Source organism: Trachymyrmex septentrionalis, unplaced genomic scaffold (genome assembly GCF_001594115.1).
Source record: "Trachymyrmex septentrionalis isolate Tsep2-gDNA-1 unplaced genomic scaffold, Tsep1.0 scaffold210, whole genome shotgun sequence".
Classification (NCBI taxonomy): Eukaryota; Metazoa; Arthropoda; class Insecta; order Hymenoptera; family Formicidae; genus Trachymyrmex; species Trachymyrmex septentrionalis.
This window is the reverse complement of record NW_017305289.1, coordinates 87,984-101,937: the sequence shown is the minus strand read 5'-3', so window position 1 is coordinate 101,937 and position 13,954 is coordinate 87,984. Positions and strand designations below refer to the sequence as shown.

General features: G+C 29.3%; 1 protein-coding gene across 1 annotated transcript; it reads right to left on the bottom strand.

Annotated features, from left to right (window-relative positions):
• Window positions 1–154: 154 nt before the first annotated feature.
• On the bottom strand, window positions 155–2,791 carry LOC108748119 (protein lifeguard 1-like). The gene is made up of 7 exons (XM_018486132.1): window positions 2,544–2,791; window positions 2,008–2,252; window positions 1,874–1,927; window positions 1,537–1,627; window positions 1,321–1,446; window positions 766–915; window positions 155–363 (listed from the first exon to the last, which is right to left on the bottom strand). The coding sequence occupies exons 1-7, from the start codon at window positions 2,643–2,645 to the stop codon at window positions 214–216; spliced, it is 918 nt and encodes a 305-aa protein (XP_018341634.1). The 5' UTR covers window positions 2,646–2,791; the 3' UTR covers window positions 155–213.
• Between the last annotated feature and the right edge of the window lie 11,163 nt (window positions 2,792–13,954).

Sequence of the window (13,954 nt, the reverse complement as noted above, 5' to 3'; positions counted from 1 at the left end):
TACAGTACTCGCAAAGATTTGCACATTTGAGGCGCCGATTCCGGCGCCTCGAGCGATAGTAGAGGTAGCGCGCCGGAATCGATCCGAAATATGCAAATCTTTGCGAACACTGTAATAGTACATAATAGAAATGTATATACATGTATAGAAATGTAGATACATATATCAATGTAAAATATTACAATACGTCAAAGACGTTTATTTCTTTTTTTTTCATCGGTGAAAGAATCCCATAAACATCAGCAAGTACTGGTACAATAATATGATGTCAACGTAAATCTGCGTAGTTGCGAAAATGACTTCGTCGGGATTCAATTCTATTCTGCGTCCACCCATGATTGTCTGTATGTCGAAGTACAAATACTGAAAGTACATAAAATGATTTTATTATCAAGTTTTGTCTATTTAATTTATTACAAGAAATTGATTATTGATGACCTTCTCGATTAATTTTTGCAATGAACATACAGAAAATGCAGAAATACAATATAATTCTTCTTAGTGTACCTATTTATTTTTATTTTTTTTTTTTAGATTATTTAATTATATATCTCTTAATAATTGCTGTATAAATTGCAATAAGTAGCATTACATTAATATAAAAAAGTGAAAGAACTAAAGTAGATAATTTCCAGCTGAATTAAAATCAACGTTGCAGCTCCTAGATGTAAAAATTCGAGGAGCTTTAAAGTCCAAAGAACTAAAATATTACTAAAATGGACGTTGGTAAATAGATTTTTTCATGAGAATCCAAAATACACTGACCAAACAGAGCAGGAGCGTTCCAATGATAGCTATTATCAGCCGTAGAATCATTATATGAGTGAACAATAGGATTATTAGCACCGTAAAAATAGATACGATTGCAACCAGCCCAACTATCATCAGCAAGCCTGGTCTCATTGTCAAATCAAACTGCAATTTCATTATAAAACGATTCTTCATTTATATATTCTTTCTTTGTTTCTTTGTCTAATTTAATATGCATAATAATAAACGCAAATAAATTAAAGAAAAAAAATAATAAAATTGCATATTTACAACAGAAATTAAGTTTCTGAGAAATATTAAAAGACAAATTAATTAATGTAACGTTTTAACAATACAGATTGAGCCAGAAATAAAAGAATTAAAAAATATAATTAAAAGATATAAAGATATTTATAAGACATAAATATGGATAGTAAATAAAAAATAAAAAAATTAAGAGAAAATTAGTTAATGTTATATTTTAATGCAAGTTTCAATGTAAGGCATACTGAGTCAAAAAACATCGAGACATAAAATCGCAATGGGAACAGAATAAAAGCATGGGATTACCGTGGAGAATGTTGCTACAAGAGCTATGATCAGCGTAACAACAGCGGTCATGCCCAAAACGATGAGAATCACCTCGATAGTATAAAACACAGAGACGAAGGCGGCTAGGTATGACATTGCCATTGTCTGTGATTCAGAAATTTAACTGAATTAATTCTAATTTACGGGGACCACTCCATTGTGTAAAGAAAAGAAGTGAACGTGAAGACATCGTACCAGTAGGATCAGGCAAATGTAATTGAATGGAGGCGTTCGTCTGACTTGCACCGAGCAGGATACAGTACAATACGAGATAACGAAGACCACCCTAAAATGCAAATGAATGTTTTAATTAGATTAAAATTAAAAAAAATAAAAAGTACAATTAATTAATAAATACATTTGGTTTTTTAAAGCCTTAGAGCTATTTTTAATAAAAAGAAATGAACTGATGTTATAAATTGATATTATAATACTTATATTAATATTATTATATTGTGTTCGTTCTCTCATTCTATTTCATTTAATATCACAAGTCAATGACAAGAAAGTATTTTTATTTAAGCAATCTTACATGGCAACGATCCACAGATACCAGTATATTATCATAAATTTCTGTGCTTCATCCCTGAAAAATAATTCAGAAGATCATAGTAGACGCTTAAAGCACAGAATTGGAAAGAACACTTCTCTTCTGTGTGCATTCACCAGAACAAAAAGATGGATATGACGAAGACAGTGAATATCAGTTGCAGTGTAAGGAGGCAAAAAACCTTGCGGACAAAGCTTCTCCTGATAATGATATCCTTGAAGTCGCCTATAAATTCGTTGGCCTCTTCTTGCGGTAACATGTTCCTCCTGCGTTGTTCCCGTATCCAGGCCTTGTACAGTTCTAAATTCTCCCTTTCCCTCTGTGCTACCATTTCATCTGTCACAGTGACAGTATAAGGCCCCTTTTGGAATTAGAATTAATTATTATTAAACTGAAAATCGCTCAAATTCTTTCAATTGCATTATTACTGATAATTTTAATTACTGACAATCCTAATGTCACAATTATTTATTAGAAATAAGCAAGAGGACAACCATTAAAGAAATCTCAATTTATAGAAATGTTATAGAAAAGGAGACTATAGAAAAATATAAATATTTTAGTAAAAAGTTTATGTAAATCTGACGAACTATTTAATTCAACGATACTGAGAATTAAGATTTGCTGTTTGAGTAATTGAAACGTCACTTACACTTCTTAGTTTCTGGCCTTTGATTAACGGCGGCAGCTGGGGAGGACCCGGGATACTCTGTGGAATCCGTTGTTCTTCGATATCGACGTTGTCGGACTGCATTGGATAGGCCGAATGGAATTGCTCGTTAACATGTATCAACCTCTTGCTTCTCTCTGATTTTTGTTATTATACCTAATAATATCTCAACATGCCTAATGCGCTGAATCTATTGTCAATCAATCGCAACTGCGATTAACAAATGAAGATAAAGTGTAATTCGGCAAGCAGTCGCTTTAAATATAGGAGCAGTTTTAAAGAATGTACCGTTATCATATCGCGCGAGCGTTTGAGTATGGTTATAGATAGCAATCGGATCATCGTGATGAAGAACGATTCTATTCATGATAGGTTTGTCCGTTTTAACAATTAAAGCGTGAATGTGTTAAGAAGAATATTGATTTTGAAAAACACAATTAAAAGATATAATTTTCTATGTAATTGTCTAAAAAGAGTTTGTTCATAATAATTCTGATTAAAGCATACTCAGTTCAATCTCTGGAAAATGTTTATAGTGAAATTCACTGTGAGAAGTTCTTTAAGATTAAATATTGAGTTATTTTTGTTTAAGACCAACTTAATTTTCACTCTTTAGAAATTTTACACCAAATTATTTAGAGAGTTCGAAATCAATTTTCTATTTAACAAAATACTTTTTCCTGAAAATTCAATGTTACATATAAAGAATAATCAAGTTTTTTAAAATTTTGTAATTTTCTGGGGAAAAGTCTGCATCTGATAATCATGCCAATAGGAATTTGATTGCCCATATATGAACTGTTATACGACAAATCAAACGGTTACTTTTCAAATGGTGGAGAAGTGGGGTAATAAGATGGCGCAAAATCTTTTGGAACAGGCAAAAAAGGCTTGCAAGAAGAATAACGATCATTGTCAATTGAACTTGTCGCGCAAAATACCGCGAGTTAGAGCGACGTCACACTTACAAAACAGATCGCTTTGTAGATTTTTTACTTCTAAAAAATCTCATACTAAAAAATATATATATACTATATACATATATAAAATTTTACTATGTACATATATAAAATTTTATTTATACAATGATTTATGAAACTGATTAACTCATATTATTACAAATTTTTTTAGAAAATTTGTAAATTAAAATATTTATACTAACATCATGTTTATTTGTTTATTGATATTGAAATTTAATTTTCATCTATTGCCTTTTTTTAATCAATTAGTTATATTATGTAATACATTTGTTTTTGTTCTGAGTTATGGTATATAATTTTATACTATATACGTATATGTATACAGGTTCTTATTTTCTATTTATATAATAAATATCTAACAAAAAGTGAATAAATGAAATATATTTTAAAATATCATTTGCTTACCAAGGACCTCGATTACATTTCATTCACATTCGTCTAAGAACACGACGATGCTCCGTTTACGTTCTCTAGACTTACTGTCTAATCATGCTCCGTTTACATTCAACGAACATTCTGCTTGTGCTTGCCGAAGAACTTATCTATACTTTTATTTATTCGGTAAATATCTAAAAAAAAGTAATATGCTTTCATCTTAGTGTCCTAGAGGTTCGCTTAAAAAAAATTATTTCATTAAAACACAACTGAAAAATCTTTCAATGTTACGTTTTTTATTCTAATTTGTGCGGCTTTTTAAATTCGAGAAGTTAGTTCTCGTTAAGTCTCTTTGGTGGCTGCGTATTACTCAACGATGCTTCGTTATAACTCAATGACGCTCCATTTTAAAATAAATTTTATTTCTGTATGGAAGTGTACATGAAGCGCATTTGAATGCTCCATGAATTCTTTGCGAAGTGTTATGGAGCGTTTGGAAAATATTAATGAAAAAAAATATCTAAAACGAGTAGAAAATGTGACAGACGTATTTCGGGCACACTTTATGGAGAGTTTGAGGAGAGTTCGGAGAGCGTGTACGAATATTCAAAACCACTAAGAGTTAATGGAAAGTCGATGAAGTATTTAAGAAGAGTTAAAATTCTTTGTTCACACTTCTTTAACAATTCGACAAGCTTTACATTCTTATCAAGGATTATACGTACATATATAAAAATATTTTGAGAATAAAAATAAAAAATGATAATAAAATTAACATTACGTTTTATGTTTACATGGATAAATTATATTATCATTATAAAAATAATTGTACTTATCTTTACAAAGAGCATTATATTGTGCACATACCTTCAATATATGAAATATTTTATCAAAATTGTCAACTTTAATTTAAACATATGTCATTAGAAGTCATGTAAGTAAAAATCATCCATTAAATACATTTGTTCTTAATATAAAGATATAATGTTACAAGTATAATTATGTATATAATTGTTTATCCTTTGTAATAATAAATAATACATAAATAAATATTTCACTAAAAAGAATGCAATTTAATCTAAATTATTTGTGTGTTTATTCAGTCGTGCAATACTTGCTGATTGAACGACATATACATATTTTATCCCGCAGTGTAGATATCTTACAGTGTAGTACTCACAAAGTTCCTAGAGGAATGCAATATCTATTTCTGAAATTTTTATAAAAAATATTAAAACGTGTTTGTGTCTCGTACAGCAAGAACTATTTTAGTTAAAATACTAGCCGACGACTCAGGAACTATGAGAGACGCTAGAAAGAGCGCCATTATTGACCATTCGATCGTTTTGCAATTTGGGCATGTTCGAATATTCTCGTGATCAACCTAGGACGTACGAGTATAATCCTTTTCCTTTTTTATTTTCTCCTTGTGCTGCAAGCACAGCTTGAACAGCTCCCTGCTGTTCTTTTTGGAGTAGCAGAATTCTCTAAATGTTTTATCGATGATTGTCACTGTCGTTAACTAGCGATAGCCAATAGCAGGACTATCCTGGAAAAAAGCACTCATTGGCTATCGTTAGTTAACAATTGTGACAATTATCGATAAACCGTTTAGAGAATCCCGGAACTGGTTCCATTCTCAGATTTTTACTTTTTAATATTTTTTTTCTCTGATTTGTCTAATGTTTCTGATTTGTCTAAATTTCTCTGTTCTCCGAGCTCTTCATGTATGCAGACGATGTAATTCTTCTCAAATCCTTTCACTCATTCGATGCTTTAGCAACCTGTTCTGCTTTAAATAAAGATGTAAAATCTATTGCCGAATGGTCTACTAATAATTCGCTGGGTCTAAATCTCTCTAAGTCATCCTTGCTAATTGTCGGTGTCTGTGAGACGCTTCTTCCTCCCTCACACACGCACACATACACATTGTATACGTATACGCATTAACACATAGTGAGTTAGAATCGGTGTAGCTTTATTACTGAGAAAATTAAAGGAGTTTTCAGATCTCATAGTTATAGGCAATCATAGATTTATAAAAAATTTTCGAATAGATCAATTTTAATTAATGCTTATATTACTATAAGCATGTTTTTTAAATAAGCATGCACTAATCATAGAGCGTTATTTCTAATTAAAAATTGAGTCGAAAAGTCGTCTACAATTTTGCAATTCTCACAATGGTTGACGAAATATTAATTTCTAAATATTTCCAAATTAATCAGAAATAACATTTGATTAATGTCCGTTATTTAAGAAACACTCTGTATATCTCCTTATCTGTCATATTTCTCATACACATTGCAATAACAATTTTTATTCAAATATGAATTTATAATATTTTTTTTATGTCGCATAATCGATCAATATGATTTTTTAAAAGGATTGAAAATGTGCTTACATAAACTTGCTAGACGACACGTTGGAAGCATTCGGAACACCAAAGGAATATCAACGGTTACGTAATCGGATAATTCGAATCATAATCTGGTAGATTATATACATTTTTTCTGACTTAGCAATCAAAAATGTTCTTAAAATCTTTTTTTTAATGCAAAAAAAATTTTGAAGAAATTTTCATTATTTTTACGTATAAAATATTTGTAAATATAAATCCGATATTATTATTATCTTTGGTACTTTATTATTACCTTTAATAACCTTTATTTCTGGAACTATTCTTGGATTAGTGTACGAGTATATGTATACATTTACATTGTAACTAATTTTTTGATATTATGCGTCAAAATGTTCACAGTTTGAAACAATTGAAGACCTTTTGATAAATATATAAAAAAAAGGGAGGCACTTCCAGTGTCCATGACCTTGACAACATACGTATATTATCTTTATTGTATGCACAAATTATAGATACACACTTTACAAAGAACATTATAATATGCACATAACTTCAATATATGAAATATTTTATCAAACTTATCAGCTTCAACTCAAGTCGACATGTATCATTAGAAGCTATTTAAGTAAAAAGCATCTATTAAACACGTTTGTATTTAGCATAAAGACATAGTTGTAAGTATCGTTTATAATCATTATATTTAATAATAGGGTAAAAGTATTAAATATGGATTATCAGGCATTCTTTTTCCGGACATATGATATTTACCTAGATAACATCAAGTACTCTAATAGTAGTGTAAAAGCATTCTACTTTAGAGAGCCTAGAAGTATCCTCGTTGACGTCGACAATGTACACAAGTAGATGACTATGGCTATGAAATATTATGCATCGTTGAAAATAAGACTTGTAGTTTATACAATATATTCTTATTATCAAAAATCTGTATTCCACTTTTAGTTTCATATATTGGATCACTATCAAACAACTGTAATTAATTTTCCATCTCCTAAAATAGGTCCCTAATGTCGATAAATTCAAATTCACTTTTAGTCTCCAGCAAGAGCTCACTATTAAATATAATTGTATGTCACTACATTGAAAAAAAACTTAATTTAAAAGATTATTTTTTAACGGTATTTTATATATATATGTTAATATATTTTTACGTATGTACAACAAAGTTTTACATATATTTTATTAATTTCAATTATACAATTTTATATCTATACGCTTATACAATTTTATATTTTTCAAAATACGCATTGACGGGATTCGAACCCTCGGTAGTTCTCGAGATGATAAGACCTAATATGCTAATGCTAAGCTACGTAATTTCTGCGCTAAGCGCACGACTCTTTGTCAATTCAATATTCGACAGTTATTCAAATAGGCCTCATTATTTCGATTCTGTAAATCTTAACAATAGTATTGATTTTGTTGTGCAAGTATTAAACATGATAAAAAAAAACTGCGCAACGATAATACATATAACAATACGATTGAACTGTCGTTAAAAGATATAGAGTCGGGATACAGTACGCGAAAAGTTTGCCGCATTTAAGCGATAACAAAATAAGATTCACAGTCTAAATGTCAAATTGTATAAAAATTTATATTAATTATATAAATACAAATTAAATTACATTAAAATTAAATACATACTTAAATATATACTTAATTTAATAAATATTTATTTTGTTCAGAAAAATTTATTTTTAGTAAATTGTTATTTAAATAAAGATAATTTTTAGATAAAAAATATTGAAATAAATTGCAAATATTTATTGAATGTTATAAATTGAACTTTATTTATGATTAGTGAATATTAAATCATTTGTTTATTTACACATTTAAATCGACAAAAATTATTTTTACTAAATAAATACATTAAAATTAAATATTGACTTAAATAAATATTTATTCCATTTAGAAACATGTTTTAATTTATCTAATAAATTATTCGAATACTTATTTATTTAATCAATTAGATATCATTATGATTACAATTTGTCTTTAAATCAAGCCAGAAACAAGAGATTGTTTTTTCTTATGTTATAGTCTATAGTTTTTTAGCCTAATAAAGCCGCTTCAGAATGAGAAAATATTACACTAGTCGGCAGTATAATGCATCGAATTCAAAAATATGATATTTATGGCCAAGAATGTAGACACATAATTTTAAAATCCGTATCGATATCAGAGAATAAAAAGGACGCTACGTCTAACAGTATTATTCTAAAATAAAAATTCCAGTTCTATCCAAATAATAAGTACATACGCTCACATCAAGATAGACATGGAAAAAGTCTTTAACTGGCATAAAGTTCATTCAACTAAGTATTAAATCGGATTATGTAAGCATATCCATTTCATGGTACATTGGATAAAAATAAAAATGTTTTGTCTGTTTACATCCGCAATTTCAAATATGTTAGGTATTATAGGAATTTGCGACATAAAGTTTACTCGTTTTTATCAGAAAATAACATAATCGGTTTATATAAGTATTCTTGTGTTTAAATTAGAGATGATTTCTTATAGATTTCTCAATAAAAGAGATATCTAAGAGAGATAAGTAATTATATAAAGATTCGTACTTAATTAAAGAGATAATAAACGGATATATCCTGAATTCCATATATACATCGGACAGAACAAGATTCGCAGATAAGAGTTGACGTGGAACTTATCTGCAACTTCAAATGTATTTTGAATATACATATATAACCGGATTTCTAGAGCAAGAAATCGCATTTAACTAGATGTTCAAATTCATATACAAACATGTTTGGAATTTTTAGCCGGAATATAATCATCAACTATAATTTGAAAAATTATAGTTATTTTAGCGAAAAAAATGCACGCTACATTCGTCCAATAGTATCATTCTAAAGTACAATCGAAAAGTTTTCAACAATAGTATGAAGGTACAGTCATAGAGCTTTCCAATTGCTTAACACAAACGTACGCAGGAATGCATAAAGTACGGCATTGTGCACGATTCAATTGGAACAGAATGTATACGGTTGAGATCCGTTTCGGATAGAGTTAGATTAAATGTAGCTTTTTCGGCCTGTATGAAACAAAAAAAAGTAAAAGTTAATTAACGTCCGGCTAATTAATGTCCTCCAACCTTATTTATAGCCCCGCCGCGATTAGTAACATGTAATTGTCACTAGAAAACAAACTTACACAGCCCTCGGCTGAATACAGATATGTAGTATTGTATCGATAATGGATAATTGGAACGCAACTTGTGTCGCCATGTGCACGAAAATGTCTAGGGATATTGCAATTGAAAAATACCTATAGATGGAGAGTACAGTAGTCATACATTTGTAAGATTTATGAAGGTTGCTACATAATCATCTCTATTAATTATAATATATATTAAAAAATATATCTAGCTACCATATCGAGTAAAAAGAGAAGTATATTCGTCAAACAGAGTATCATTTTAAAATATAATCGAAAAACCTCCAACCACAGTTTAAAAGTAAAGCGTACTAGTAGATTATATAGTAGTTATTCATTTTTAATCTTAAGGAAACAGAAATCTATTTTCTCTGAAGTAATCTAGTAATATATATTTACATAACAATATATTTTACATAAAATACAAATAAGTTTACTTTTAGTGGTAGGTATAACTTTTATCATCTAATTAATTAGTCTGTCTTTCTGTAATATGTTTACATTTTGTGACCAAGTTAGACACTATTTTAGGGTTCTAATCGGTATTTCTCTAGCTAATGTTATCTGAGTTAAATACTTATAGCACTTTCTATCAAATAAAGCATATCACAAAAGCATTCTTTGGCATTTGTTTTATTTCTTTCAAGTGTCAATTTTTTTTATTTATTAGCAATAGCGCTAAATATTTTATTGATGTCCTTAACTACTAAAACGTAAGACATAAACTAAGGTATTTATTTCTTATTATACTTTAAAAATTTATTTAGTATAATAAGAATTGACTTATGACTTTTACAGGAGATAGTAAATAACATTAGATTTCACAAAAAAGTCAATATCATGCTTAGTTGAAATTAAATCCAAAAAGGTTTGAATTGATCCGCAATTAGTATATGGGGTCTGATTGTGGATAATTGTCATTACTTCATTTAATCAAAATTAAAACATATAAAACGATACCAAAATGAAATAAAATCATCCATAATAAATAATCTTTATTGATCAATCATAACTATTTATGTAAATAGTTTATTAATTTGATATTCTTCTGGATAAATATATGAATTTTTCTCTCAAGAAGCGATCCACAACCTTGGCCTTAATCTACGTATCCATAAATAAAATATTCCGCGAAAAGAAAGGCAATCTAATCTAGATTATCTATGTCCATTCTGTTGTTCAATACTTGCTGGTTAAACGGCATATAAATACGTTATCCTCCAGTGTACATAACTTACAGTGTAGTACTTACAAAGTTTCTAGAAGAACTGCAATATCTATTTCTGAAATTTTTATAAAAAATATTAAAACGTGTTTGTGTATAGTAAAAACTAATTCAATTAAAATACTAACCGATGACTCAGAAACTATGACAGAGACGCTAGAAAGAGCGCTGGCACCATTATTGGTTATTGGATCGTTTTTCAATTTGTGCATAATCGAATATCCTCGTGGACAATCCAGGCCGTATCTCTCTTACTTATATGCTTTGGCCATATGGAGCTATCTTATGTACTTTTATTATGAACTGTATTATTTGAGTTATTTGCGGTCTGGAATTATATTGATGGCCAATTTCGTGCTGTTGCTCACCATTATGTTAATTCTCATCAGCTTGTGTCGTTTTAAGGTAAAAATTTTTAAATGTATTGGTCCCTATATAATAATACTTAATCTTTTAATATTACTTCTTTCTTGTTTAATAGTATTTTTAATTGAGAGAATAGTATTTTTAATTAAAGGAGTCTTAAATTCACAATTATAGATAAATACAAAATTATTAAAAGACTTTCGATACCGTTAACCATGACCTACTTTTAGTCAAACTCAAGCTATGCAGTCTATCTCATTCCCTTCTCACTAATCTGCTCGTTCTTTACAAATCGCACGCAGCAAGTCTTCACATATAATCCTTTTCTTCTTTACTCCTCTCCTCGTATCGTTCTCTCTGGAGTATTTCAAGGTACCATTCTCGGATCTTTACTTTTTAATATTTTTGTCTCTGATATATCTAATATTTCTCCGAGCTCTTCTTGACGACGTAATTCTTCTCAAATCCTTTCACCCATTTCGATGTTTTAGCAACTTATTCTGCTTTAAATAAAGATTTAAAATCTTTTGCTGAATGATCTACTAATAATTCGCTGCATCTAAATCTCTCTAAATCATCCTTGCTAATTGTCGATTCCTCAAAATTATTATTCCTTTCCTTAAAGGCTTTAGACATGGTAAAATTTTGAAAAAAATCTTTTAATTAAAAAAATTTTTTATATAATTTTGTAATATTTTGAAAGATACACGTATCGAGAATACATATGCCAAGTTTTAAAGAGATATTCGAAAAATTGACGGAGATACAGTAGTTTTCGTGAAACAGTTTTTGTACGACGATGCGCTAGAACTGTTTCTGTTGAAGAAGCGTTTTAAGATACGTAGGAAGAGCTACTATATGGTCCAGAGATTACCAAATAAGAGTAACTTAAATTTTTTAATTTAAATTTGTGCAGTAAATATATATAGTATTCTAAAAGTAAAACTTCAAACGCGTTTCTCTCAAAATCATTTTTTTCAACCTGATTGACAGTAAATCAAAAAATTTACTCGACTTATTGACTTATTGTAAATTACATTTTATTCAGAAAACTTACCTCTATTGCCGGATGTAGCTATTTTTTAATTAATAAAACTTTTATAATTTTATTCGACTTCTTTGTAACAAAGAAAAGGCCAAGTTAACAAAAAATTTACATGTCCGCTATTTTGTTACTTCTTGCAATTTTATAATTTTTCTACGTCCGGCTATAGCTATACTCATTTCTTACTATAATTTTTTAGAGTGTAATTTTGCGTAAAAAATCGTAGAATGGAATATTTTCTTAAAACATTACGAAAAAATAAAAGTTAGTTTGATCTAATTTAGTATAGAAACCCGTAGTTCAGGAAATAATGATTATTAGTTGTGCATACTTTGATGTACTTTTTGTGTCTAGGTACGCCATTATACATCTTTCGCGCAGCTTGGCTAGTTATTTCTATGTTTAACAATGTAATTCTACGTCATAGTCGTAGAAATAGAAAGGTATACTTTTTGGCACACTTTGGCATAGAAATTTTTGCGCCAGGGTTTCTATGGATGTCACGTTAGAGACAAAGGCCAACTGTGAAACGCGAAACATGGGGTAGTATTCAAAGTCTGTTTTTATTTTAAAACTGTTTTAAATAATGTCTTAAGATGCTAATACAGTTCTCAGATTGATTTATAACATCTTAAGATTGTACTTAAGACAGTCTTAAATGCAAGAATCGAATATAAATACTGATCTGTTTTGCATCGTAAAATTAGTATTGAACATTCCTTTAACACACTTTAAGTTTTTTTTTCTATAAAAAGAGAACTTGAGATACTTTATGATATGTGTCAAACAAGGAAAGAAGCTTTTCTTTTAAGCGAAACTCATAGAAAAATGCGGAGATTTAGGGAGAGACGCTTGCAAATTGAGCACCATCATGTTATCCACCATGAGTAATGCCCATTTTCACCAACGTAGATTAACTTTAATCTCGATTCAACTTACTCTTCGTCTTTTTCTAATCTTTAGAACTAGAAAAGGACGAAGAGTAAGTTGAACCGAAATTAAATTTAATCTATTTGGAAACGGGCATAAGAGAAACCGAGATAACTGATATATATGTAGGTACTGGCGTGCGTGTATGATTTTAACTATTGCTTCACCACTTATTGCATCGCTGTCTTACAAGGAAGGTTAGGCAACTCAAAAATTCAGAAAATTCTGAAACATTGTGTGCAAGTAGAGTAATACAAAAAAATTTTTTGTTCGTTCGGAATTACTGTTAATATAACATCTTTCTGCCATGGCGAACGCCCAGGGACTTACAAGAAAAAAGTTAGACAACTCAAAAATTCCAAAAATTCTGAAATATTGGGTAGAAATAGAGTTTGACCGTAACATAAAAGTATTTTTTCATGCGGAATTACTGTTGATATAATATCTTTTCTTTTTCAAGTACATTGCAACTGGCTGTTCTATCAAAAGCCAAAATTAAATGGACGATGTTTTATAAAAATAACAATTTCTTTATTCATCCTTTGTTTTTAATTGTCTGAAGTATTTTGTACATTTCTTTATGTATATCATAAAAATATTTGACTAATTTTAGGTTTGACGTACTGTTATTATTATTGTTATTATTGCTGTTGATGTTATATAAGAGCTTATATTTTACTAGTTACCGCTGCACTGATACTGTGTTGATAGATTGTATTGTATTTGCCATTTATTTGCTATCTCAGGCAGCGGTATGAGACGAATATCTACGTATACATAGGCGTATACATGTTTTCGTTCATATCTGAAAAATAATTCTTTGGAACATAACTAAAGGGTGTCCCAAAATTAACGTAAGATTTGAATTTGCCGCCATTTGTGCAGTAAAATGGTGGCAACCCAAAAAAAAAA

Excerpts from the sequence above, each read along its gene's own strand:
- LOC108748119 (XM_018486132.1), bottom strand. The coding sequence starts at position 2,645 with ATGCAGTCCGACAACGTCGATATCGAAGAACAACGGATTCCACAGAGT. Across the intron at positions 1,447-1,536 it reads ACATTTGCCTGATCCTACTG|ACAATGGCAATGTCATACCT; the intron begins GTACGATGTCTT and ends TCTGAATCACAG. Across the intron at positions 364-765 it reads GAACGCTCCTGCTCTGTTTG|TATTTGTACTTCGACATACA; the intron begins GTCAGTGTATTT and ends ATGTACTTTCAG.